The sequence below is a fragment of the Aspergillus ochraceoroseus genome (assembly GCF_002846915.1).
Source record: "Aspergillus ochraceoroseus IBT 24754 chromosome Unknown P175scaffold_3, whole genome shotgun sequence".
Classification (NCBI taxonomy): domain Eukaryota; kingdom Fungi; phylum Ascomycota; class Eurotiomycetes; order Eurotiales; family Aspergillaceae; genus Aspergillus; species Aspergillus ochraceoroseus.
The window spans coordinates 1,812,878-1,838,633 of NW_024468478.1; the positions used below are offsets into that span (position 1 = coordinate 1,812,878).

The 25,756-nt window shown below is 46.2% G+C and overlaps 9 protein-coding genes across 9 annotated transcripts; 6 read left to right on the forward strand and 3 right to left on the reverse strand.

The window, feature by feature from the left end:
- Positions 1-4,038: 4,038 nt before the first annotated feature.
- Positions 4,039-5,368, reverse strand: P175DRAFT_0500784 (pyridoxamine 5'-phosphate oxidase family protein). Its single transcript, XM_040897023.1, has 2 exons — positions 5,202-5,368; positions 4,039-5,139 (listed from the first exon to the last, which is right to left on the reverse strand). Exons 1-2 carry the CDS (start codon positions 5,316-5,318, stop codon positions 4,531-4,533), a joined length of 726 nt encoding a protein of 241 aa, XP_040753287.1. The 5' UTR covers positions 5,319-5,368; the 3' UTR covers positions 4,039-4,530.
- A 1,044-nt stretch (positions 5,369-6,412) lies between these two features.
- On the forward strand, positions 6,413-8,068 carry P175DRAFT_0205848 (NIPSNAP family protein). Its single transcript, XM_040892581.1, has 2 exons — positions 6,413-7,326; positions 7,400-8,068. The coding sequence occupies exons 1-2, from the start codon at positions 6,651-6,653 to the stop codon at positions 7,882-7,884; spliced, it is 1,161 nt and encodes a 386-aa protein (XP_040753288.1). The 5' UTR covers positions 6,413-6,650; the 3' UTR covers positions 7,885-8,068.
- Positions 8,069-8,952: 884 nt separating this feature from the next.
- Positions 8,953-10,885, forward strand: P175DRAFT_0205801 (aminoalcoholphosphotransferase). Its single transcript, XM_040892580.1, has 7 exons — positions 8,953-9,261; positions 9,332-9,341; positions 9,488-9,645; positions 9,707-9,753; positions 9,812-9,907; positions 9,964-10,628; positions 10,685-10,885. Exons 1-7 carry the CDS (start codon positions 9,122-9,124, stop codon positions 10,805-10,807), a joined length of 1,239 nt encoding a protein of 412 aa, XP_040753289.1. The 5' UTR covers positions 8,953-9,121; the 3' UTR covers positions 10,808-10,885.
- A 454-nt stretch (positions 10,886-11,339) lies between these two features.
- On the forward strand, positions 11,340-12,175 carry P175DRAFT_0500787 (40S ribosomal protein eS27). Its single transcript, XM_040897024.1, has 3 exons — positions 11,340-11,360; positions 11,548-11,610; positions 11,711-12,175. The coding sequence occupies exons 1-3, from the start codon at positions 11,358-11,360 to the stop codon at positions 11,891-11,893; spliced, it is 249 nt and encodes an 82-aa protein (XP_040753290.1). The 5' UTR covers positions 11,340-11,357; the 3' UTR covers positions 11,894-12,175.
- A 2,042-nt stretch (positions 12,176-14,217) lies between these two features.
- On the reverse strand, positions 14,218-16,327 carry P175DRAFT_0500789 (proteasome regulatory particle lid subunit RPN5). The gene is made up of 5 exons (XM_040897025.1): positions 16,105-16,327; positions 15,993-16,049; positions 15,700-15,936; positions 15,152-15,640; positions 14,218-15,075 (listed from the first exon to the last, which is right to left on the reverse strand). The coding sequence occupies exons 1-5, from the start codon at positions 16,186-16,188 to the stop codon at positions 14,476-14,478; spliced, it is 1,467 nt and encodes a 488-aa protein (XP_040753291.1). The 5' UTR covers positions 16,189-16,327; the 3' UTR covers positions 14,218-14,475.
- A 559-nt stretch (positions 16,328-16,886) lies between these two features.
- P175DRAFT_0457058 (putative siroheme synthase) lies at positions 16,887-19,088 on the forward strand. The gene is made up of 2 exons (XM_040894642.1): positions 16,887-17,557; positions 17,610-19,088. The coding sequence occupies exons 1-2, from the start codon at positions 17,233-17,235 to the stop codon at positions 18,977-18,979; spliced, it is 1,695 nt and encodes a 564-aa protein (XP_040753292.1). The 5' UTR covers positions 16,887-17,232; the 3' UTR covers positions 18,980-19,088.
- Positions 19,089-19,269: 181 nt separating this feature from the next.
- P175DRAFT_0508796 (uncharacterized protein) lies at positions 19,270-19,792 on the forward strand (the record flags this gene model as incomplete). Its single annotated transcript, XM_040898378.1, has 3 exons — positions 19,270-19,319; positions 19,398-19,479; positions 19,580-19,792. 3 exons carry the CDS (start codon positions 19,270-19,272, stop codon positions 19,790-19,792), a joined length of 345 nt encoding a protein of 114 aa, XP_040753293.1.
- Positions 19,793-20,421: 629 nt separating this feature from the next.
- Positions 20,422-21,225, forward strand: P175DRAFT_0508797 (2-deoxyribose-5-phosphate aldolase; the record flags this gene model as incomplete). Its single annotated transcript, XM_040898379.1, has 1 exon — positions 20,422-21,225. One exon carries the CDS (start codon positions 20,422-20,424, stop codon positions 21,223-21,225), a length of 804 nt encoding a protein of 267 aa, XP_040753294.1.
- Positions 21,226-22,920: 1,695 nt separating this feature from the next.
- Positions 22,921-25,071, reverse strand: P175DRAFT_0477605 (putative ribosomal assembly complex component Ipi3). Its single transcript, XM_040895325.1, has 2 exons — positions 24,683-25,071; positions 22,921-24,599 (listed from the first exon to the last, which is right to left on the reverse strand). Exons 1-2 carry the CDS (start codon positions 25,028-25,030, stop codon positions 23,214-23,216), a joined length of 1,734 nt encoding a protein of 577 aa, XP_040753295.1. The 5' UTR covers positions 25,031-25,071; the 3' UTR covers positions 22,921-23,213.
- Between the last annotated feature and the right edge of the window lie 685 nt (positions 25,072-25,756).

Genomic DNA, 25,756 nt, shown 5'->3' on the forward strand with positions numbered 1-25,756 from the left:
CATCTTTCTTTCTCTTCCTTGAGTCATCCTTCGACACACGAGACCCCAGGGGTTGGTTTGGTTGTATCCCATTTGGCTTTTCCTGCTTCTCTTGTTTCTGAAGTTTCTCGTACCTTGCCCCCAGTTCGGCGACTTCGGCTAGACTTCGCGGCGTCGTCGCGTCCCGCTGGATTTCCTTGCGCAATTCGGGCCGGGCCATTTGGATGGCTAGCTGGCAGAGGAATCCTTCAAGATCGGCTTCGATCATTGGGACGAACTCCTCCATCTGGGTTATCAGGGTTCGTATGCTCTGTTGTGGTCCTTGTCTCATGTGTAGGAGCCGGTGAGCCGCCGTCTGCCCGCGGTCTCTCTCTGGTTCTAGGAAGTTCCGCAGGAACTCAGTGAATTCTGAATAGGTGAGTCCTTCGGGGTTCGCTCCATGCTTAGAGCGCCACGCCTGCTTTACGTCGTCTTTCAGGCGACCCGTAGCGTAGCGGACCTTGGCCGCGTCGCTCTCATAGAGTTTCCCCTGCGACCCAAAGTAGTCTTGGAGGTCTTCCAGGAAGACACCAAGTTCCTTCAGGTTTCGTGCCTTGAAGAACTCGGGTTCGGGCACCTTCTCCCTACCCGTCTGCATGGCTTGCGCCATGTATTGGGCCATGCGCCACAGCTTATCGTCTTCCGTCAACTCGACGGGTTGGCGCTGGAGAGTCGCTGGTGCCGTTAAACCTTCCTCGATAATGGTTTCCGGAACCATGGTTGTAGATTCCATGGAGTTTGGATCCGCCACTCCTTGGGAGGAGGAGCGGGTAGTCCTTCTCGTACTCGCCATGTTGCTTCGCTTGGTAAAGAAGCACTTCGAATTGTAAGCGTCTCACTGGCGAGGCGCTTGGGTATGGGTAGTGTTGGTAAAGGAAGCAAAGCTACACGGAGTACGAGGATAGTAGGAAGGTACTGGAAGTAACAAAACGAAGTGCTTGTCTCTCAGCACTTCGGGGGTTATTGCGTTGCTATTTATGTTGCCTAGTCGAGTCGCCGGCGCGGCGCAGGCGACTCGAATGTTGCCGTTCTCCCGATTACCCTCGGTTACTGGGTATGTGGTTCGGCATGTGGTTCGGCATGTGGTTGCATGTCACGTGGTCGCCGTGACAGTTAGGGAAGGTAATAATAAAGGAAAGCCACCCATGCAACTTTTTTATGAAGGGTTGAATATCCTAATTAAAGATATTAATCTATAATATATTTATATATAGGAATATAAGGTATTTATAAATATCCTATATAAAAATAAGATTAAAAGTATGAAAATATTACCTAGAGTAAAAATTAGTCAACTAGTTAAATATAATAAAGATTATATCTATAAGATGTAGTATCCAGACACAGGAAAGATAATTTAGTCAAGAGATATAATATTTGATAAAGGTAATATTAATAGAATAGATAGAATATAACCATGACTTCTTAATAGACTAAAACTAAATAATAATAGTCTATCTAGAGTAACTATATCTATTAATACTAAAAGGGAAAGAATAACTCATGATAGTATATCTTAAAATAATACTATTCCCCAAACCTTACCATCAGCAAATAACAATGAGGTTATTACAGGAAGAATTCAAACATTAATACCTGATCTAGCCCTACCCAAACCAAGCCTACCCAACCCAGAGGCAGGTATCAAACTCATCATACCCGAGCGGCCACCTGCCTCTGGGGCTGCCCCTAGGGCTATCTCCAAAACTACCGAGCTCATCATACCAGAGCGGACACCGGCCTCTGGGGCTGTTTCCAAAACCATCACCAAGTAAAACAATCGAGCGATTAGCAAGGATATGGAGGAGATAGTAAGACCTAGTGTAGAGGAATAATCTAGGCAGGGTAGATATAAAAAGATAATCAACTATTTTACTATAGATAATCTATATACTAGTTAACCTATTTTTAAAAGAATACTAGTATTATAACTAATGTAAAGGCTTCTAGAGTTAGTTACCTAATATAGGGAGGTCTTACTAGTTTTAGAATCTTTTAAAAATAACTATACTCCAATAACTCTAGATATACTAAAAAGAAAGTATTCAAAGACTAGAAGGCAGGTCAAATTTAATATTAGGAAAGTAAAAACAGTTAACTAGGTAAAGGTATAGAATCCTGCTAGTAGGAATACTAGTAGCAGTATTACTACTCTATAAAGATCTTTAAGATCTACAAAGGATCAATACTAAAGTATTTATTTTAAAGATAAGCAGGCAAAGTAACTATAGGAAGAGAAGGTAAAACAGGAATAATAATCTTGATCCTAGTCTATATTACCTCTAAAAATGCTTCTAGAAATACCTTATCTACCAGGATCTTATTTAAAGCTAGGAGAATCACCTAATATAATTATTATAGTATTACTAGATATTATATTACCAGATTTTAATAATTTTACACTAGAGATCAAGCCCATAAAGACTTATAAAATCAGAATCCTATAAACCTATACCCAAGTAATAAAGTTACTATAAAAGAATTACTAGATATAAGTAATGCAAAGTCAAATTAGCAAGCTTAAAGCTATTTAGACTTATAAATTTATACTATTACTAAAGGATATAAAGGTCTTATCAGGAAAATAGGTATATAACTTAAAGTTAGATATAAATAATAATATATTATAATTCTATATAAGATAGATTATATATGGAAATTTCTAAAAACTAGGTATAAATTTTAACTAAATCTACTCCCTAATAGTAGTAGATGCTTTAGTAAAGCTATTTTTAAGTATAATTACTTATTTTAATTTAAAATAGATATAATTTAATATAGTAACTACCTATCTTAATATAATAATCAAGGATTGAAAGATCTATATACACTAACTAACTAGTTTTAATAAGTAAGATAATATAATATATCTACTATTTTAAGCCTTATATAAATTATAATAGTCAGTATTTCTTTAATATAAGGAATTTTATAATATTCTAGTAAAAATTAGTATGAAGGTAATTAATAAAGATCCATGCTTCTACTATAATCTAGATTAGTAGCTAATACTTATTATCTATATTAATAATATAATAATTACTAGTCCTAATAAAGTAAATATTTAATAATTTATAAATAAGCTAGAAAAATATTTTAAATTAAAGTAACTAGGTAAACCTATATAATTCTTAAGATATAATATTTATAGACTACTTAATAGTCTAATATTAATATCTTAACATACATACATCCAAAAGATGCTCTATAAATGGAATTTCCATGGTCTTTGGCCATGTCATATACCAATAACTCCAGGATAGAAATTAAGTAGAGAGATACTAGATACTAGTAGTATTATTCCAGATACCATGTATGCCTCTACAGATAAAGATAATATTATCTATTACTAGGAGCTGACTAGATTATTAAATTAGATTACTATTCAGACTTAACCAGATATTTAATATGCAATAATATAATTACTATAAAAAAATCATAATCCTAGCAAGTTAGACTATAATATAATTAAACAAGTTTTCTAATATTTAAAGAAGACCTTAGACTATATAATAGTCTTAAGTTATTTAAATAATTTATTACATGTATATATTAACGCCTCTTATATAGATTATAAAGATAAGAAGTTAATAGAAGGCTTTATATTTTTTATATTTAAAGTACTAATTATATGGAGATCAGTAAAGTAATTACTAGTTACCCTAAGTTTAACTATTACTAAATTTATTGCATGGGATATAGTAATGAAGCTAGCTATATAGCTATAAAAGTTGTATATAGCTATTAGACTAGAATAGTCTATAAAAGATATTATATCTTTATATATTAATTCTACAAATACTATTATTTTAGTAAAGAAGCTAAATTATATATTTATACTCTACTAGATAGATATTTACTACTTCTTTGTCAAAGAGGCAATCAAAAATGGCAAAATTTAGCTATAAATAGTGGGTAGAGAGGACAATGTTACTAATAGACTAACTAAGGTACTACTAACTGCGAAATTTAATAAATTTATTAAGAAATTGGGTTTTAGTAGGTTGGAGATAGACTCTAAATAGCTTCATGAAATAGATATATTACTAAGGGGGGTGTGTTGAAGTGCTGCACTCAGTGAATACAACCAGCACCACTATAAAGCAGCATTACTATAAAGAAGAAGATAGCGACACGTGACTACTCTATGTATTTAAGGCCACCATTTCCTTCTAGATCTTCATGCTTCCTCCAAGCATCTCTCCTTCTCTCTATTTCCTAGTTAGACCCAATTGAATCCATTTCGGTCAACTTTCTACTGTCATAGTTTGACGACCTTCATCAAGATATGCCAATCTGTTAAATCAACCACAGGACTTGCGCTCGTAACGAGGAAAGCTGGGAACCAAAATGGAGGCAATTGATAATATACTACCAGTGACTTAAGCGTAGGTGAACCGTAATGCTTCTGGACCCCGTGGAAGGTATGCTCCTCTGGCTGAACCTAAGATCGAAAGAAACACTCAAAACGCCCGGCTGGAATAAATCACGAAGGCCACCTTATATAATTCTTCACTGTGCCACACCGTTTACTAGAGGCTCACCCGAAGATTCATCACCCTCTTGAACCACAACCCAATCCCTCACGCCACCCTTCCAGTCGGCGATTCGACCCTCTTGAACTCGGACAACAACGACCCGGACGTCGCCATCGATTGAAATGCTAGGGCGCCTTTGTCCAGGCTGCTGTTGCTCCCCAAATACACTCATTTCCTCCTCAAAGGTGTTATTTTCCAGATGTCTTTCTTTGCACCACGTCTCCTCCTCCGAACCGGGCTCCAGGAAGCGAGCAGTGCCTGTGATAGTAGTGGAGATGCTGGACAACGCGCTCGTATTCAGATTTAGAAGTAGACTGGCCAAAGAGGACCGGGTTGCTGCAGGGGGCGGGGATCCGTCACGGGCCCCTCCGGGATTCGGGGCCCGGGTAGGCGGACGGTGCGACACCCAGTCGTGTACCAGCAAAGAAACCCGGGGATTGATCGTTAAATGGGTGGTCTTTCGAGAAGAGGGATTGGTCGTCATGATAATCGTAGGATACGGGTCGAACGGAGTAGACGCCAAGTAGGTGTAAGACATGAGGGAGATGTGAGGGGTCAAGCCATCGCAAGTCGCGAGATGTAGCTAGAAAGGTAATGGGTCAGTATGGGGATTCCAACCAAGGGGAGGGATACAATTGTACGTACAAAGCGAGAATTCTTCAGACTGGAAATGACCTCTGGTGGGAGGGTGGTTGCGACATGACGATGGGTGGCCGTGGCAGATGCCTCGTAAGACAGGGGAGGATTCAGAGAATCAGCCATTGTGGTTACAAGAGAGTCACTGTATACGGAATTAATGCAAATAATTCGTCGAAACGGAAATAATGAACGGTTTCAGGACCGTGTAAGTGTCTTTTACAACTATCGTCATGCTCGCAACGCACTGGGAGGGGCAATTAGAGGGCTGTGGCTGCGGATGTCCGGGCCAGACCTTACCCAATTAGGCGTATACGCACTAGTCCTATTCCAGACTAAAAGAGTCCCGTCTCAGTCACGGGTCAGTTGAGATCCTGCTCAATGTGGAATGATAGGCTAACCCGAAAGGGCTTAAGGCATCGCCACGGAAGAGCCTGGATTCTAAGGTATGTCTGGCCAAACATCTTTGATACTGCACTGTACTATGCTTAAATAAATTTATATTCATGAGTAAGAGAAGACTCTAAATTATGGGGATAGCTAATTAGTTAGTGGAATAGTAGATTTGTCAATTGCCGCTATCTTTACATAATAGAGTCGACTCTCTAATTAGGAATAGTACAATTGGACAGCAGTATAACCTATTTCGTCACCAGGAAAATGAGCTGGAGTCTGGAGGCGCGACCGAAGATCATCACCAAAGCTTTGGATCGAACTCATCTGCCCAAATTTGAATCTCCATTTGAATCCAGTCGACAGACGTGTTATTCAACATCTATACGCCGCGAGCTATATAAATAAGCCATCCACCCTTGCTCTGAGGGCGAGCAGCAGAGCTTCATGAATCAACCTAGACGTCAAGACTCCTCCTCTTTCCCCGCACTTCCGTGGAAGGCCTAAGGCCGAGCTTGCTTTCCCCAGCTTCCACCACCCAACTATTCTTCGTCTCATTCTCCATCCCTTCCTGTCCTCTCCCGCCATCAGTCGTCACATCCCTCTTTTGTTAGTTATTGGTGTGTCTTTTTTTAATACTTCCGTTGTTTTCCCTCCCACCGTGATCAAGATCTCTGCTTGGCAATCAAACCTCGCTCTGCTGACCCTGGACTCTGAGCGAGCTGCTTCCTCACTGGTTCTGGGAGTTACTCCTGCTGCGTTGCAACCTTTCAGCCGTTGGTCGGACCAGGGCCTCCTTATTCATTCATCGCGTGTTGCCTGCTTCATCTCATCCGTGTTTGTGTCTGGTTCCTCTTTCCCCTCTCCTGAAAGCCCCTCTTTTGTGCCCGTTCTCTCCCAAATAGGTGTCTTCTGCAAGTTCTTCTTTGTTGACACCTTGGTTTCCTATTCCAAATTTTCTTTTGTTTTCTTTTTTGTGTTTTCACGTCCGATTCCTTTTTTACCTTTGTTCAACTTCTTCTTTCATCCCTACTCCCCTGCAAATAACATTGTAGTATACCAATTATGCTTGGCCATCGATTCATTCGGCCTGCTTCCTCGCTGGCTCGACCTTTCTGCACCTCTGCCCCTGTCTGTCGCGCGCCCTCTATTCGTGACATCACCCCCGATTCAGCTGAAGAGTTTAATGCACGCCAGAAGGAGTTTCGCGAGAACTTGGAAGTAGCTCGCAAGAAGAGAGAACAGCAAGAGAGTCAGTCAGTCGGTGCTTCTGCTTCTACCTCTGCCTCATCCCCTGTTGCCCGTGATCGCCTCCGTGAGTACGCTACCGCTCCCACTGCTCCCAACAAGGGCAATGCGAGCAGTACAAACAACAGTGTTTTTGATGCCGCCGATGTTCTTGATAATCAGGCATTAGGCTCACTTTCTACCCACCGTTCTGTAGGAGACAATCAATTGTTAGAAGCCAGCCACTCCCCCAAGCGCGGACCGCTTTCGTCGCTCATTTACGGAACGAGAGAAGGACAACAGCACGATAAAGATATTGAACGATCTTTCTCGCAGGTTCTTGCTCGCGGTAAATACGTCCATTCCATCGTTTTTCACGAAGTAAAGCCCGACCGCGTCGATGAATATGTCAACCTTGTTGGCCAGTGGTATCCTCGCATGGCCGCAACTGAGGAAAACCGCGTCAATCTTGTCGGGAGTTGGCGCACGCAAGTGGGAGACAACGATACCTTTGGTATAAAACACCCCCATCCTCTGGAAACCACCTTTGCCTGGATCGAAAATTGAAGCTGACCCTCGCTATGCAGTCCATATCTGGGAGTATCAGCGATATGAAGGATACCATGCTTCTCTCCATAACATCTCCTGTCACCCAGAGTTCCGTGAGTTCGATCGGAAGTTAAAGAGCTTAATCAAGAGCAAGAAAACTTCGCTCATGCAGGAGTTTTCATTCTGGCCAACCACTCCGCCCCGCAAACTCGGAGGGCTTTTTGAGCTTCGTTCTTATACCCTTCATCCCGGAAACCTTCTAGAGTGGGAAACTCACTGGCGGCGTGGCCTCAAAGCCCGCCGTGAGGTTATGGAAGGAGTCGGTGCTTGGTTTGTCCAGATCGGCGACTTGAACACTGTGCATCACCTGTGGCAGTTTGCGAACCTAGAGGAGCGCAAGATTCGCCGGGAACAGTCGTGGAGCGTTGAGGGCTGGGGAGAGACAGTGCATAAGACTGTTCCCCTCATCCAGACCATGCAGAGCCGAATCTTGATCCCCATGCCCTGGAGCCCCGTTGGTTAAACTCTCCCAGCTGAAGGGTTGTTTATGGTCTGCGATCCTACGGGCTGGTTTTTTCGAATCAACTTGGCGAAGGCGACCGACATGGTCTAGCCTCTTTTGAGGGGAGGATCCGCGCGCATCATGGGTTATAGGTCGACAGGGCGGGAGATAGCCTGACAAATACGTGAAGGAATCCTCCTTTATGCCCTGGAAGTGTGAATGTGATTGTTCCGATACGGACCCGGGGCTGGATTTTCTGCAACGAGGTTGAGGATGCCCCCTACCCACTTTTCTCCTTAGCCCAGGCCCTGTTTAGTGTATCAAATATGGCATTAGCGTTAGTCCAAGACGTCGTTGCATGTATTTAGAACACCAATTTCAAGGGATTTATGCATCTGCCTATTAATCTCAGCTGCTCCTGTGGTTCTTACTGGGTTCCCCTTCTCAGGGATACAAAGTACGCATTGCATTTATTGTACAACACACTTCAGGCTGTGTGGTTTTGCCGCCATACCGGCTGCCTCGGGTCATTACAAGCAGAGGTGTTATGTTATTCAAGGATTACCCCACTTTGCCTGTTTACGATATCCGATAGGGGATCAACACGGTGCTAGTAGGTATGGTTACGCTCCCAAGTTCTCCGTTTTAACTTCATTTCATTAATGGACGAGGGACGAGAGACCAGGGAATTTCGAGGATGTCGTCATCTTTCGGCTACAACAAGAAGGTCGACTGGCAAATGGTTGTCCACAATACCTCCCCAATACCAAAATTACACTCGCTTCGCCAACCGAATCCATGGGTCCACATGGTTCTGTGACATTCTCCATACTGGATGTATTGTATTCTCCGCCCTCAAGGGGTTTTTTTTTCCGCCGGCAGAAAAAAAAAAAAAAAAGGTAAAATAAATAATAGATCATATGCTGGGATTTTTTTGGAGAATCACGGGAAAATTGATCGCCAACGACAGGCTTCCAGGAGGCTTCTCTCTCTTTATTTCTCTCTCTTCTTTCGTTTTCTGAGGGACTTGTCTTTAGATCTTGCACGGCATTTTCTACCTTAAATCCCTGCTTGACTTCTTTATTTCCTTCTTCTTTTTGCCATTCTTTCCTGGCGCACCTCAACGAATCTGTCCTCAAGGTCCGATTCACCGCCGGCTGAGTGCTCTCCTCTCTTTTTTATACAAGTGGAAACTATAGGGATTTTACTCTTGAAGTCTGCAGGATAGCAAGGACATCCTTGCTCAGATATAGGCGCGATGGTGTACATTCGACAACATCAGTTGTCCAATCTAAAGGACTACCGCTATGCGGGAGTTGATCTGTCCCTGACAAGCCGATATGTTCTCAAGCCGTTCTATAATAAATTCGTCATCAAGTTTTTTCCGATGAGCATGGCGTGAGTAGTTACCCGGGTTGTATTGGGGGTTTCTGGTATGATTTGGCTAACGGCCTGGCTTTTTCTCTAGTCCTAATGCTGTAAGTCCCTCTAGCCTTCCCTATCTTACGTTTCGCCCATCGGAAAAGACACTCCAAGAAGACGGATTGCAATACACGGGGAAATTAAAGCACGATGGGACCACGCGAATACAAAGAAGAATATTATCGTAACTAAGGATTACTAGATCACTCTGACAGGACTGGTCTTTGTTTTGATCAACTTCTTGACCGTCCTATGGTATAACCCGACACTGGATCAGGACTGCCCTGCTTGGGTTTATGCCAGTTGTGCTGTGGGGTTGTTCTTATACCAGACGTTCGATGGAGTAGATGGCATTCAAGCGTATGTGCCTTTCTTCTCCAGTGTGGAGTATGCTGGAAACCTGACACTGATTTATGTTTAGGCGGAGAACTAAACAGAGTGGCCCCCTAGGCGAGCTCTTCGATCACAGTAGGCCAAGAAACACGTTCAAGTTGAAGTTACCCGACTGACTCTTCCCTTTGTCTAGGCGTTGACGCGTGTAACACAGCATTGGGAGTCTTGGTCTTCTCCGCAATTATGAATCTTGGCCAGTCTTGGGCTACTGTGCTAACTCTTTTCGGATGTATGTAGAATTCATGCAGTAGAGTACCTGACAGATGATGCTAACATGCAACATAGCTACCATGACTTTCTATGTCCAAACTTGGGATATGTACTACACTCAAGTTTTGACACTGGGAATTATCTCCGGTCCTGTTGAAGGAGTGCTGACGCTGTGTGTTGTGTTTGGATTCACTGCTTATATAGGAGGCGGGAGCTTCTGGCATCGTCCCATGCTTGAGACTTTCGGTATCCCAAAGCTTGAATTCATCCCCCAGCAAGTCTATGACATGCCTTTTACCCAGTGGTATCTCATTTATGGCGCATTCGTCCTGTTTTTTGCAACGGGTTCAAGTATTGCGCATGTCATGAAGGTTCGAAAGGACCGTGGCAAGGATCCAATCCAGCCCCTTTGCGGGCTCCTCCCACTTGTTTGCACCTGGATTTTTGTGCCGGCTTACCTATACCTCAACCCGATCATTCTTGAGAACTATCTCGTTCCATTCACCCTATACATCGGCCTAGTTAATGCCTACGCTGTTGGGAGAATGATTTGCGCGCACCTGGTCCATGCTGAATTTCCCTACTCCAACGTCCTTCTTGTCCCTACTGCGTTTGCCGTGGTTGATAGCGCTGGCGCACTTTTTGGACTTTGGCCGAACCCAGTGATCAACACCATTGGACATCCTGCGTTCGTGTTCTTATGCCTGGGCTTGGCACTCGGTGTCTATGGAAGTTTCGTGGTAAGTACCTTAGGGAATAGATTGGGGCTACCTTGCAAGACGCTGACTTTGCCTAGCACGACATTATTACGACTATATGCGATTACATTGATATCTGGTGCTTAACGATTAAGCACCCTTACGTTCCGGAGAAGGTTGTCAATGGACACGCGAACAACGGGACCAAGAAAACGATCTAATGACCTCAGTGAATGTCATGTTTTTTTTGTTTTTTTTTGTACTCGCATTTCAACTGTGCGAAAAACCATCTAATTTCTGCCTACAGCTTGCTGGGACAAAAGAGTTGGGAGTTGAATAATTGGAGTTCGCTATACCCATTTGATAATGTTATATCTTATGTCTTAGCGCATTGGATTAGCGATAGAGAATCTAAGTTGATTGTATACTGTGCCTGTTCTGTATGCTTGAATATCGTTTTAGAGAGCGGTGGTATAGAGCACATAGGGAGTTAATTGGGCAATATTTTGACCTCCGGGCCGGGTATGGAGAGCATTGCTTACATAACCACAATACTATTGGTCCGCCAAGGTCCCCTTGGAATGGCCGTGTTAGCGAGGGCTGAACCCTATTGTAGCGCCCAAACGGGCTGGCTGGGGGGAGACCATCGAGAATTCCCTGCAAACTTCGCCATCTCCACGAGACCACCTTTTGCTTCACACCCTCAAGCAGGCCATCTCCATCAGCGCACTATTCAACCTCTCTCGCTGATCGACTTTTTTTCTCGTCAAGATGGTGAGTGATATTTTTTTCGATTTTTTCCATCAAGATATACCTCGATGCAGCTAGGAAGACGGTGATCATGTCAATGTTGTCGCCGTCATCGTCACTGTCGCCGTCTTCTCTTTTAAATCGAGAACCCATCCTCAAAATTCTTCCCGGCATCAGGGAAGACTAGGCTAACATGTTCTTCATCGAATAGGTTCTCGCGGTCGACCTCCTCAACCCTACGCCTCAGGCCGAGGCCCGTAAGCACAAGCTCAAGGTATGATATGATGATTTCTTCGCACCCGGAGCAAGCGAACTTGAGACCTCATCGATTCGGATAACTGATCTTGGGAATTTTTTTTTTTTTCGAACAATAGCAACTTGTGCCTGCCCCCCGTTCCTTCTTCATGGACGTCAAGTGCCCCGGCTGCTTCACCATCACCACCGTCTTCTCTCACGCCCAGACCGTCGTTGTGTGCGCCGGCTGCTCCACCGTCCTCTGCCAGCCCACCGGTGGCAAGGCCAGACTCACCGAGGGATGCTCTTTCCGCAGGAAGTAAATGTCACGACGGCAAACGGAGTTGGAGTGATGACGATTGCAACGTGGCGTTCTTCGATGATGATGGATTAATATTATATTTTTGAGAAAGCAGATTCAGATAGAAGATGGAATCCTCGCCCCTTGCGAGAAACCCCAACCACCACCTCATGGGCAATGAGAAAAAAAAATTTCTACCTCACATCCTACCGTTCAATACCAAAAAGCGTTTTCTTCACATGGAGGGGAGTTCCGGATATCTGGCACACATGATCGGTCCATACTCTATCAAATTCTCGCCTTTTTCCGTCGAAAATCCATATTATTTCCTCCCTCTCTCTACGTTGTGTTTATGCGTCTTGTACATCGTTTTTTTTCTGACGAGCGTACTGAGTACACTTGGGAAGTACCTTGGGGATGTTACAGCACGCACTTTTTTTTTTTTCACCTGAGTCATGCCGGTTGATACGGGAATTCGGATCTCAAAGGAGTTAAGATGAATAATCTTCCGTTGATGAAGATGAATGACTGGTCTATGGCATGTGCTCAAGTGGAAGTGTGTGGATTACATCGAGGCTTCTTGTATAGCAATACCCAGAGTGGTTTGTTATAACTGGTATCCTGCATGCGAATCCACGCTGTAGTATTCCCAGGTTCAGTAGCGAATTGTATACTTTACTTTTATATGGTCGGTCTTGTCGACGTTCGTCGCTCCAGCAGCATGTAGTCTTGACGTAAGAGATCTCGCATTTCGATATCAAATACCAGACCTAGCGCATGGATATTTGTCTGGTCTCGAGTCCATTGTAGTATCTGGGGGCCCGCTCAATTCTATGTTGTCTGTGGTCAGCTACTTAACTCCCAGGGAAGCCTGTATGTCGACCCCCATGACGAATACTTGCGGCCCGTTTCAACTACCCATTGAAGATGAATTCCAGTCCGCAAGTGTAAATTAGGAGAGACGGAGATTTCAATCCGGTGTCCAGCTCAGTCTCAATCAATATATCCAGGCCTCTGCTCCAACTGGGACCTTTCAGGCTCTCGCCAGTATTCATACACGAGAGCTCACGAGCCAAACCCAAAATAATAACCATTGATATCAAAGGAAGCGTGTCTCGAGTCATCAGTTGAGTCATAGAGGTCCCCAGCTGCGTAGGTCCTAGTATACCAAGTGCTATATAAGGCACAAATATGCAGTTAGTTACATAGTTAGTTAGTACGAGCGTTATCTTATCAACCAGTCCCAATCAGGATAAATTGAATTCCCACCGCCACAGTCATAATTCAGCCCACTTACCTTCTCTTAGTACGGAGGAGTACTTGCACTCTCACTCCTCTTCCACTCTTTACCTCTCTTCTGATTGTTTCTTCCATCACTCTTTTAACCACCCTCCCCCCCCCAAAAAACAGAAGAAAAAGCAGAGAGAGAGAGAGAAAAAAAAGGGCAAAATGACCAACCGCCAACCGTTAAAACTCCTCATGCTCCATGGCTACACCCAATCCGGCCCCCTCTTCCACGCCAAATCCCGCGCCCTGATCAAACACCTCACCAAGGCATTCCCCCTGCACGAAGTCTCAGCGATATACCCGACAGCCCCTCACCGACTAAACCCCGCCGATATACCCGGGTACACACCGTCCCAGGAAGGTTCCGGTTCCGGCGACGACGACATCGAAGCCTACGGATGGTGGAAACGTTCCAACACCGCCAACCCACCGCTGTACCTGGGTCTCGAGGAGGGCCTAGACGCAGTGGCGAAAGTCCTTAACGAGGAGGGTCCCTTTGACGGCGTGATTGGGTTTTCGCAGGGCGCGGCCATGGCGGGAATGGTTGCGGCGCTTTTGGAGCCGGAGCGACAGGATGCGTTTGCTTATTTCTCTTCTTCCTCCTCCTCCTCCTCCTCCTCTTCTTCTTCTTCTTCTTCTTCCTCGCCCTCCTCGTTGGGGGGCGAGACAGCAGGGGAAGGAGGAGCAGCAGCAGCCGCAGCAGGGGTATTTGCGTACCCTGAGTCGTTTGCGAAGCTCTCCCATCCGCCAGTGAAGTTTGCGCTTTGTTACAGTGGGTTCCGTTCACCTGGGGAGCGGTACAGAGGGTTTTATGAGCACCCGCCGATCCAGACGCCCATTCTGCATGTGCTGGGGTCCTTGGATACGGTTGTAGATGAGGGGAGGAGCCGCGCGTTGGTGGATGCTTGTGCTGGCGAGCCCGAGAAGGAGGGGAAGGTGGTTTGGCATCCTGGCGGCCATTTTTTGCCTAGCCAGAGGCCTTATTTGGATGCTGCCACGAGGTTCATTAGGGAGGAGTTGGAAGGTGGGAGGAATGCAAAGACTAAGAAGGATGAGGAAGATGTGAATGATATGGATTTGCCCTTTTAAGTAAGGGTGTTGTATATAGATAGATCTGTCTGTTATTATTGCTATAGATTGGTTAGACTACGTTTAGATTAGATGTACAGTGGACTATGTGAATAAAATTAGATCAAAATCGGGCGGGAAATTATCAATTCTACTATTGTATAATTTTACACCCGGTATGTGTCAGTCCGTTCGTCCATCGCTATCCATGATGATGATGATGATATCTTTCGGTGCAAAAGAATTCATTTAACGAGCCTTGCTCTTCTCCCGGGTCGGAAGGATGCGTGCCATCATCTCTTCCTTGGTAATTAAGTGGTCAATACGCTCCAACAGACCCAGGAGACTCTTCATATCGCTGCTCCACTCGTTTAACACATCGTCTGCATCGCGGGGTTTGGCGAAGTTGACCAGCCGCGCGGGTCGGTCAATCTTCGCATAGATCGTCTTTGATGTAACTAGTTCACTGATGTATTTCTCCGTTTCCTCCTCAGTCAGGTCTAGAAGCTCGGTCAACCGGCCCATCTGGATGCGAGTGTAGTACTTGGCCACCACGCGCACGTTGTGTTCAATGACACGCTTCCGCAGGTCCTGCCACCGCTTGTGTGCCTGATCCTCGGCAGACTGGCTAGGCTTGGGACTAAACACATCGCTGTTGCAAAGGTGAGGGCCGAACTGTTCTGAAACCATGGGCCAGCGCATGAGCTCGTGGATGGTAAAGAGTTTCACCAACCGCGCTTCAACAGGAACCACAGAGAGTCTCGAGTCCTGTTGGATTCGGTGAAGTAGATCGGACTGTTCGTTGTCGTACGGCGACAAGACAATATAGTATACAATGCGTGCGAGGACCTGCAATTAGTAAATTAGCTTGGGGCATACGATTTTTTTTTTTTTTTTTTTTAAAAAAAAAGGACTGAATGCTTACCGCACGAAGCTGTTCAGGGTTGTCCTGCACCGAATCTGTGTCAAGAACCTCTCGGTAGTGTTTGCATACATCCAGGTATTTGTAGTCATGATTGGCAAGAATGATCTGTTGTTCGTAGTAACGAAGTTTCAAATCGGTGACGTCGTCGTCCACCTCCATAGGAGGTTCATCGGGCCCACGGGTCTTCTCTCTTTCTTCCGCCTGTTTCTTGAGCTTTTCGATCTCTTCTGCGCTCTTCTTGGGCTTGCGCGCGAAATATCGTTTGTTGATCTTACGGCTCAAGATGGTCGCTTGCGTCCAGTCACCGCGTTCTATGCAGAGACCAACCTGCTCTAGGATGAATTCGGTCTTCTCCCGTCTGGTCATCGAACCGAATGTCTCCACCTGCAACTCGCAAAGAATGTCGGCAGCGGCATTCAAGTCACCTTGAGACTTTTTGATCTGCGAAAGGATGCGTGTAACCCGGGCTCTTTCAACTTCGACGAAAATCTGCGGTACTCGTTAATCCAAAATGTACGTGGCATACTGCAGTTAGCATGGATGCTGACCTTTCCCTCCGTCACAGTGCGCAGAGTCTGAATGACGGACAACTTGGTATCCATGTTTGGTGTCTCATCCAGGAATCCCATCACCACCTGCACCATTTTCGTCACGGCTTGTTTGAGTTGGCCATGCTTCTTGGAAAGGAGGAGGACTTGGTCATTGAGGAGGTTCCAATCCCTGGAGTCTTTGCTGATTGTCACGATGGTAACGAGTAATCGAGATGTGGTCGGGAGATCGGACGACTATGGTTGATGAAGATTAGAACAAATCCTTGTGCGGAACCATAAGAGTGTAATACCTGTCTTGCTTGCTTCTCCAGCCCTAGCAGCTTGTCAATAGCACCTTGCACATCGGTCTGCCAAGATCGTTAGTTATGGACTGCCGTAATATGTAGTATGTCTGCTTCATACCTTAGCAAGCTGTTCTGCCTCTGGAATCAGCTTGTCAGCCTCCTTAGAGAAGTCCTTCTCCGGCTTCAAGAGTCCGTCGGACATGGTGACCCGTGCTGAGGTGACCGGCTTTCGAGCGCTGGGGGGTGGGAAAAAACGTAGGATTTGGGGAATAAAGGATGCAAATAATGGAGATAGTTCGTGAAATTGTAGTCTTGATGGGGGTTGAGAAGGTAGGAGATGATGAGGTATGATTGTACCTGAAGCTCTCCCGGCGTCCGTCGAGCTGGCTGGAGCTCTACATCACGTGATATAAATCATCGTCGGGGGACAGGCCAACAACAACAGTAACAAATATCGTGACAACTACTTCTGATTCCTTGAATTATTTGTTATTCTACAGTCTGATATAAAGCGAATCATTCAAGGGCATTCGAAATCACCATAGCTTTTTCATATCATGATCAAGACGCATTGATACCAACATTATCCCTCAAATTACGGATGGCTGACATGTACGCTACGTGCCTGTATGACTGGCATGGAATGAAGTATGCAAAGGGCATATATATACAACATATATCTTCATTCCAAGCACCTTTACCGCTATCAAACCTCAAATAAGAAGCAGGCTGGCTTCTTTCCCGTGGCAGGGATTTATGCCTTGTTTCTCAGGCACAAACCCCAGGCACACACTTATCTAAGCCGATCCGATCACGCCATCGTTTTAACTGCTTTAGGCTGAACAATGTATAAAAGTCGATGGACAGAGGAAAAAGTCACACTGTGATATTTGAGCTCCGCGGGGTATTCCTTTCTTTTCTGAGGGGGTTAAATCTCATAATCGCTGGAGATAGGCTTATCGACTTGCTTGCTACCAGGAATAGTCCTTGCCAACAGCTTCAAAGTCTGAATTGTTATCTCAATTCGCCCCTCCACCAATTGGCTTGAACGTATTTCCGCGGAGTACTGGACTGCCAACCGTTTTGAATGATTCATTCCCCACGACCTGCCCCGTGGAGAATCACCTAAATCAGGCCCGTTCACATCTCACATATAAGCTGGCCTCAATCTGAACTCAACATTTCGCTTAGAGAAGAAAAGACTGGGAAGGAGTGTTCAAACCCGCCTTGGTGTGAAGCTCCCACCATGAAGGATACATCATCTAAGAACGCAGCCCAAGTTCCCCTGTTGGCGGCTATAAATGCAGACTCCCAAGTGCACTTGATCATTGGAGCAAATCCTCTCGCTGCAGCCCGTTGTGCTAAGAGCGTGGAGGCTGGCGCACACCCGGTGGTGATCGCGCCCGAAGAGGAGAGTTTACAGTTCACTTTAGCGGGACATATTGAAAATGGCTCCGCAAAATGGGTTAAGAGGCAATTTCAAGATGACGACTTAACTACCCTTGGACGGGAAGAGGTTGACCATGTCGTGGATATGGTTTTCGTTACTATTGGCGCAAATCATCCTCTGAGTACGTGCTTCATCTCACTTATCAAGCTTTTAAGGTCTAACTTATATTTTAGGTTCTCATATTTCAAAAATCTGTCGGCGGCTCAGAATCCCAGTGAATGTGTCTGATGCACCGGATCTATGTACCTTTAGCTTGCTTTCCACTTATTCAGAAGGCCCCCTCCATATTGGAATCACGACCTCAGGACGGGGGTGCAAGTTGGCGTCTCGATTAAAGAGAGAAATATCAGCTTCCCTTCCACCTAACCTTGGGTCTGCTATAGATAAGCTCGGAGCAGTTCGAAAACGCCTGTGGAAAGAGGATTTCGCCGCTGGTCTTTGTGATGTGACATTAGATGTCGATGAAGATGACTCGACTGGCCAAAAGCACACATTCAACACATTGGTAACAGAGGACGACGTCAACACCGCCAAAACCCGGCGCATGCGTTGGCTCTCCCAGATCTGCGAGTATTGGCCTCTGCGCAAGCTTGCGTCGATTACCGATTCGGACATCGAATCAATTCTCCAGGCGTACAGCGCAGGAAAGGAGAACATCACCGATACTAATAGTATTCAGTTTTCCGAGAAGAGAGGGAAAATCGTTTTGGCAGGCTCAGGACCTGGCCACCCGGATCTCCTCACTCGCGCAACATATAAAGCCATCCAGAATGCCGATATAATCCTGGCGGATAAACTCGTACCTGCGCCGGTTTTGGAACTGATTCCACGCAGGACGGAGGTCCATATTGCGCGCAAGTTTCCAGGCAATGCTGATCATGCCCAGGAGGAGTTCCTGCGAATGGGCCTGGAAGCTTTGCAAAAAGGTCGCGAGGTGCTTCGTTTGAAGCAGGGCGATCCATACCTTTACGGACGTGGGGGGGAAGAGTTCGAGTTTTTCCGCGCTGAAGGATATACACCTGTCGTCTTACCTGGCATTACTAGCGCATTGAGTGCCCCCCTATTTGCCGAGATCCCTGCGACTCATCGCGGGGTGTCCGATCAGGTCCTGGTGTGTACCGGCACTGGAAGGAAAGGCGCAGCACCGGAGCCTCCGACATATGTACCTACGCAGACGGTTGTGTTTTTGATGGCTTTGCACCGCCTCTCCTCCCTCGTTGAGACACTGACCGCTCCACCCGCGGAAGGCGAACCTTCTTCTTCTCCCTCCTCTCGAACACTCTGGCCAAAGGATACGCCATGTGCCATTATCGAGCGTGCTTCATGCAGTGACCAGCGGGTGATCCGTTCCACGCTGGAGCATGTTTGTCAAGCATTTGAAGCTGAGGGATCCCGACCACCTGGGCTACTTGTGGTCGGAGCCAGCTGCCATATTCTCCATAAGCCAGATGGCCAGAAATGGATTGTTGAAGAGGGATTTCGCGGACTCGACGAGCTGCAGAGCACGACAAATGCACCACCGATGCTGAGTGAAACAGCATAGAGTCATGATGCCATGCTTTTCAAAACGACGGCGTTGGATATGATACCCACATAGATATGTTGATTAGAAAGAAATGTATATAATCGAATTAAAACTCTCAATACTCGAGGTTATGAATGGTGAACTCCTGGTAGATTTATGTCGAAATCGAACTATATAATAGTAGGAAAGCGAAAAGCAAGTCACGGGTTTCGCCGACGCCAAGACTGTTGCCTCCTGTTATCAAACATCAACGCCAGTTACTGTCTTTCATCAAACAATCATCACTCCAGACTGGCTGCGTGTTCGGCATGTCTTCAAAGCCAAGAATATATCTCTCCAATGGAGAGATCCTCCAAAAGTAGGAAGAAGCATCCCTTGACCACCCTTTAAACCAGCAGCGCCAATCGCTAACCAAAATGTCTCCATGTATGTGCAGTCCACCGATCTCTGTCCGCATAAGGCGCTTCTTTGAGAGCCTCTACCTTATCCTGGGTCTCTATTTCACCAGCTTCTTTACGGTATGTTTGCGCAAGTGTTGATTTGATTTTGCACGATATTCAACCTTGTCTCTCCGAAACTATCTTGTGGGACTTGTTATGCTGACAGCTCTATTCCTAGCTTGACGCATACACTGCTGCTCAGAACTCGCCCTTCAACGTTGCCAATCCGACCAACAGATCCAACACCCGCGCCCGTTGGGTAGGACCTTCTGGACCCGGAGGTGGTAATGGTGGAGGTGGAGGTGGAGGAGACGGTGGTCCACCAAGACCACCGAGGAGGATTGGCCGGGTGGATGATATTCGAGGTCCAGAGTGCAAAAGTTGCCGTTAAGAAATGATGAAAAAAGACTGGTGTTGAGGTCTCTTTCACTTGATTCCCCGTGCTAGATTCAACAAGGGGCCTCTGTCTATTGCTTGCGCAGAGGGTTGGTGGGGTAAATTGAAGAATTTGGAATACCAACCATGCAAGACAAATCCTATTCTATAATATCTTGGCTTTGCTCGATTGCGTTGCCTTTTCTTGAACCTATCGCATCATGCCTATCCTATAACTCCTAATCACGAGATGCTGAGGGCGGCTCGAGTGATTCATCGTTGCTATGCATATGGTTTATGACCCATCCCCAGATTTCTACCAATTACTCATCGGCGGTTAGCGCTCTTTACAGCAAGTTCCTGATGCCAATAGCTTGGTAGGTATATATGCATACTCTGGCTTTTGATATCATCACGTGATTCTGGTTTCTCCCCGCACGAGGAGGGGTATAAAACTTTACGAATGTACATCTCTCATCAAAGCCCGCATCTGCTGAAGTGTGGAACTGTCCAGTGCTAGGTATCAGAGTACCGGGTTGGCCTGAGCTTTGGTGATTGACTTGCATCGACACTTTCTCTCTTGAGTCATCTAGGTTCGCCAAACCCAGTATACTAAGCGCTAATCAATACAAGCACGACTGCATCATGTCTACCCCAGGGAGCAATGCTGAGTGGGAGACGCTGATATCCAAAGTCGCGGAAACGCTTGAAAACACCCGACTGGAGCAGCGGACGTCAGTGACCTCGAACCTCAACCGCACAATTGATCATACACAGTTGGCCCTGGCAGCGACAGAAGAGCAGATCGATGAGCTGTGCGCACAAGCTTTGAAATACCAGTTCGTCACAGTTTGTGTACGCTTAAAACACGTCAAACAGGCGGCTGAGAGGCTCCGCGCAGCACCTGACGTGGGTGTGGCCTGTGTTGTGGGATTCCACGAGGGCATGTACGAGACATTGGAGAAAGAACAGGAGGCCCGAGCTGCTGTTGAGCTAGGTGCTACAGAGCTCGACATGGTCCTGAAGTACCCTTTGCTGAAGAACAGACAATACACGGATATATATGAGGATGTGATTGGTGTGCGCAACGCCGCTCCTGCCCCGGTTCTGCTGAAAGTTATCCTGGAGACTTCACAGTTAAGTCGGGAGGAAATCATTGCTGGATCGGTGATCTCTTGTCTTGCAGGAGCGGATTACATCAAGACCAGCACTGGATTTCAGGGTGGAGGCGCAACGGTTGAAAATGTGGCATTGATGTCCCAGATAGCTGGTTTGCTTGGTAAGGGGTGCAAAGTGAAGGCCAGTGGCGGTATTCGGTCAGCAGCGGACTGTGTCAAGATGCTCCAGGCGGGAGCTGACAGGATTGGCGCCAGTTCAGGGGTGAAGATTATCCAAGAGGTGAATGGAGAAGAGCAGAGCGAACCAGGAGTTGCATCTGGCGCGTACTAAATGCAGCAAATCCTTTTCATTTGGAGCTCATCTGATATGTTATATACCCAATACTACTCTGTAGTGTTCGCCTCTGGACTTGCTGTCAAAGATTTGTATCTAGATCTGATAACATTGAGAAACTCACAAACATATATCGTTAATTAATAAGTGGAAGTCTTTAATGAACTTTAGTTTCCTCCAGGCATACAAGCCTCATTTGTATATAACAGCTCAAACCTTACACCAAAGGCGAGAGAGCCCGTGTATAAGTAGATCAAGATGAAAAAGTAAAAGTAAAACGTGTATTCTTCATACATGTCAAAGGAAGAGCCAACATGCAAAGACATGCTCCAAAATCCAATCTGTTCAATCTCCTAACCCATGCACCACCAAGCGCCCCCGTGTAAGAAATCGGCGATTTATCAAGCCTATTACGATCATCGACGATTCATTTTTTGACGCCTTTCGTCATCCTCTTGAACTGAACTCTCCATTCGATGGCCAGTGTCTTGATTGCTTTCAAGCTTAGGGATCAGGTGTCGTTTGTTCGAAAGGATTATTCTTCCGACAGCCACCGGAAGCCTTCGTCCCAGACAGACAAGCAGAATTACCCATGATAAACAGGGTGTCTATTATTACCTTACCTAGGTAGGCTTCACAAGTCATTAATTCTTCGGTGGTTGACTGTACTCGTTGATGAAGGGATCCTCCAACTAACTACCACCATTACCATTAGGTAGCTTCCAAGCTTGCTTCACTCCGCCATCTCCTCTCGTTCACAGGTCACAAACCTCCCTCCAACAGGTGAGATCAGATTCTCAACCTTCTCTCTCCTTTTACTAAATGCATCAGTCAACCTCAGTTGCAACCCCTCCTTCATTCCTCGAAAGGCACGCCCGTCTCGAATAACCCCCGAAGCCCAGACTGGAACCGGAACCGGACCTGGAAGGATTCCATCTCTCCCATTACCAGCCTGCTAGGGATATTAAAAAAAGCTCCTACTACGGAGTACTACTCTATGAATCCAAGGAAGAGCAGGCAGGTAGCTAGCAGAATGTGCCATGACCTAGCTGTTTCAACGATAATCCTTCGAACAGGTCTGAATTAGAACCGGTTTTTGCTCTCTCTCTCTCTCTCTCTCTCTCTCTCTCTTTTATTTTGCGCTCGCGGTATCCTGTCTTAGCTGAGTACGAGGCACTAACTTCCACTGGTATTATTATTTCCATGTCTTCAGCAACGATAGATACACACACTAATAAACCTGTTTTGGTTCATGGTGGAAGGTGGTGGAGATGCATCGCATCAGTCATATCAATGACGTTTACGAAGTGAACTGTATCACACTCATACACGTACATATGCACATGTATATGCACAGTGCCCTGACATTTTCAAACACATTGGAATGTCATCATTACTTGTTAGTTAACTACTACTGTAGTTAGTTAATGGTTGATCAAACATGCCCCTAGGGTTTTGAGACATGTCAGGAATCTGTGCTCCTCCTGCAGCTTAATTTTATTTTATTTTATTTTATTTTTCGTGCTAGTCCTTGAGGTAGAGTCTAGATAGAATTCTAATGCACCAGAGTAAAATGCCAGGTGATTGCTAGGCTAGGTATTACCTGCTAACTAACTATAGTATTTGCCCTGGGTTTGTGCTGGAGAGGTATGGTTACTGCCATGGAATAATCCCTGCGGAGAATGAAGGAATGAAGATTGTGAGATAGGTCTATTTGATTCTTCGACCCTCACTCGTATTGTTTAATCGTTTGCCTAGTTCATATGCTAGTTCCATAGTCCTTTTTCGGACGTCTATTATTCAACCCGGAACTTTTGAGAAGCCCATTTGCGCCGTTCCAAGAATGTAACCCAAGAATCCCAAAAATGATGCTACTGCAAGTCCCGCGAAAATTGAAGCCCGCCGCTCGGAAATATTATGACAAGTAGAAACATGGTAGGAGAAAGAAAGAGAAATGCGGAACGAAGCAATTCGCGGAGAAAGGATCATGGCTCGTCGCTGCTTTGATCATCGCTGTCACTCGTCTCGGGGCCCGCTTCCGCCTCCATCCGTCGAAGAACGGCATCCCCATTCTTACCCTTCTTCTCCGAGGCAAACCAGGCTTCTCGTTGTTGGGTTGCACGCTCTTCCTTGCGCGCTTGCCGCTGGATTTTTTCGCGCTGAGACTGCTCCTGTTTCCCATGGAGTTCGCTGATATAATCGTGAAGGTTGGCTAGATCAGAGCGGAGCTTGGTGACCTCGTCCGTGGTAGCTTGGCGTGCAGTATCGCTAACCGATGATTTCTGCTTCAAGGTGGCGAGTTCGCGCTCCAACGACGCGATCTGGGCATCTTTGGCAGAGGTGTCAACCTCCATGGCTAGATTCAGGGATTGAGTGGGGGCGCCATTACTCCCTGCGGTCTGACCTAGAGCGGATAGATCGGCTAGACCTTGGTCTAACATGGACGTCGGGAAATAAGGATGAGCCGCCGCCTCTGCAAACCAGGTGGATTTTGCACGCGCGTCCCGGGATGCAGATGCAGATGGGGGAAGAAGGTGGGTGCTAAATTCGTAATCGACTGGGACTGCGCCCGCGGCGTGTGAGTTTTCCAAAAGGGTATGGTCATATCGGGGTTTGACTATCGTGTGAGCTATTCTTTTCAAACTAGAAGAGGCCTGCTGATGTAGACCGCTGAGCGGAAGCATTAACAGGTTTGTAATGGGATGAGTCTGGTCGGCCACTGTCGCGGCATATTTCCTTCTTCCAACATTCCAGGAATAAACCTTGCCGTTCTCGTGGCCAGATAGTAGCGTCATTCCATCGTACGAGAGTGTCAACGTGTGAGCTGCGCCGCTGTCAGAGGAAGGTGGCAGCCATCGATCTTCGGTGGGCGGTTGAGAGGGCGTAGCCTGGAGTGATGCGTCATGAAGAGGATGCTGAATGGATTGATCCTTGTAGAAGTCGACTGCCTGAACACTGCCATCAGTGTATCCTACATAAAAGGCTCTGTCGACTGGGTCGAGAGTGAGGGAGACAGCGCTGAAAGGCAGGAGGAAGGTTCGTAAAACATGCCCGGTACGATAGTCCCAGGCAATGGCAGTATTGTCTTGAGCCACGGAAACAGCAATATTGTATCGACCGGAACTGTGCCCCACCGCGATTGCGCTGATGGCAGCGCGGTGGTTCGAGAAGGTCCGAATGGGCGAGTTCGGCGGTTGTCGATCGCGACCAGATGGAGGCTTCGTGAAGGATAGAAGATCAACCAAGGACCAGACGTGAATGCTGGCATCTGATGAACCCGAAAGAATAAAGTTGGAGCTGGGATCAACCACAAGAGCAGTTACGGGCCGCAGATGCGATGCTGTCGTTGCGACTTGGCGTCCTGTGCAGACCTTTTGAAACACTGTCAGTCGTCTTCCAAGAACTCCCATGTTATGAATTCTGCTATTATAGATCGCAGTGTAATTAGACCCACCTCCCACAGTATTAAACGGCCACCTTCGGTTCCCAAAACCAAGATATCGCCATTCTTAGACCCCGCTAAGGCAATACTCCGAATGCGCTCAGGAAACGGAATGGTGGCTTCCTGGTTTCCTTTTTCCCTGCTATAGACATGCACAATAGCCTTTTCGGACTGAGCCGCGAAAATATGCGCCGGGCTTACAGCCAAACAATTTGGAGCGGTCGAGCTCTTCTTGAAGGTTGAGCGCAAGCTTGACGACGGCTGGAATTCATGAAGACAAATCCCTACATCTCTCAGTGATGCTGCAGAGGGGGTTTTTGCGGACGCTAAGGTCGACGCGATGAAGCATTCTGAGAGCATGAGGAGCTATGAAGAACGATCTGGAGTTCAATTGTTCCACAGCAAGAGTCGATCAAAATTCATCCCAACTTGATATCACTATTTTTTTTTTCTGCGAATGGAGGCAGTTTGCACTGTTTGTATCAGATCACATGACTTGTGTCGATTTATGAAGAGCCCGAAATTATTCAATGCAGCTCTCGCGATTAACCATCAACCATCAATCATCAACCCTCGGGCAAGGAAGGTCGCGCTTCTTTCGGTTTTTTCTTTTCTTTTTCGGATCCCTCGACTCCTTCATTTCCAAACTGCGAACTAACTCTATCGGACTAGCTTCAGGTGTTCTATGTTGAGGAGCACTACCCCCGGTGGCCCGAACGACCACCGCCAACGATGTATCGCCATCCTCAAGAACTTGGCTTGCATCAAGCAATTGGACGCCTTTTAGGTGGAATTTAAGCCTTGTTGATAGTACACTTCAAATCTCCGCCGCCGGAACTCAGTTGGAATTCTTGCACATGCTGGCGAAAATTGCGGTCCTCGCCAAATGGGCCTAACCCACTGCACCCACAGCAACCGAAGCAAGGGGCTCTTTCTAGGGGCTGCACCTTTAGATTGCCCGGTGCAACAGCTCTATTCGACGAGGCAATTGTGACGTCTGCTCATAATGTTCTCGACAGGGGCCCTCCCTCTCTATTGCCTGCTTTCTGCATGTCTCATTCCTTCTCTAATGACGAAATGCAGAGT

Excerpts from the sequence above, each read along its gene's own strand:
- P175DRAFT_0500784 (XM_040897023.1), bottom strand. The coding sequence starts at position 5,318 with ATGGCTGATTCTCTGAATCCTCCCCTGTCTTACGAGGCATCTGCCACG. Across the intron at positions 5,140-5,201 it reads GTCTGAAGAATTCTCGCTTT|CTACATCTCGCGACTTGCGA; the intron begins GTACGTACAATT and ends TTACCTTTCTAG.
- P175DRAFT_0205848 (XM_040892581.1), top strand. The coding sequence starts at position 6,651 with ATGCTTGGCCATCGATTCATTCGGCCTGCTTCCTCGCTGGCTCGACCT. Across the intron at positions 7,327-7,399 it reads GGGAGACAACGATACCTTTG|TCCATATCTGGGAGTATCAG; the intron begins GTATAAAACACC and ends CTCGCTATGCAG.
- P175DRAFT_0205801 (XM_040892580.1), top strand. The coding sequence starts at position 9,122 with ATGGTGTACATTCGACAACATCAGTTGTCCAATCTAAAGGACTACCGC. Across the intron at positions 9,754-9,811 it reads AGGCGAGCTCTTCGATCACA|GCGTTGACGCGTGTAACACA; the intron begins GTAGGCCAAGAA and ends CCCTTTGTCTAG. Across the intron at positions 10,629-10,684 it reads GTGTCTATGGAAGTTTCGTG|CACGACATTATTACGACTAT; the intron begins GTAAGTACCTTA and ends GACTTTGCCTAG.
- P175DRAFT_0500787 (XM_040897024.1), top strand. Across the intron at positions 11,611-11,710 it reads CCCGTAAGCACAAGCTCAAG|CAACTTGTGCCTGCCCCCCG; the intron begins GTATGATATGAT and ends TTCGAACAATAG.
- P175DRAFT_0500789 (XM_040897025.1), bottom strand. The coding sequence starts at position 16,188 with ATGTCCGACGGACTCTTGAAGCCGGAGAAGGACTTCTCTAAGGAGGCT. Across the intron at positions 15,937-15,992 it reads TGGAGAAGCAAGCAAGACAG|TCGTCCGATCTCCCGACCAC; the intron begins GTATTACACTCT and ends CATCAACCATAG. Across the intron at positions 15,641-15,699 it reads GCACTGTGACGGAGGGAAAG|ATTTTCGTCGAAGTTGAAAG; the intron begins GTCAGCATCCAT and ends CGAGTACCGCAG.
- P175DRAFT_0457058 (XM_040894642.1), top strand. The coding sequence starts at position 17,233 with ATGAAGGATACATCATCTAAGAACGCAGCCCAAGTTCCCCTGTTGGCG. Across the intron at positions 17,558-17,609 it reads TGGCGCAAATCATCCTCTGA|GTTCTCATATTTCAAAAATC; the intron begins GTACGTGCTTCA and ends CTTATATTTTAG.
- P175DRAFT_0477605 (XM_040895325.1), bottom strand. The coding sequence starts at position 25,030 with ATGCTCTCAGAATGCTTCATCGCGTCGACCTTAGCGTCCGCAAAAACC. Across the intron at positions 24,600-24,682 it reads GCCGTTTAATACTGTGGGAG|GTCTGCACAGGACGCCAAGT; the intron begins GTGGGTCTAATT and ends GTGTTTCAAAAG.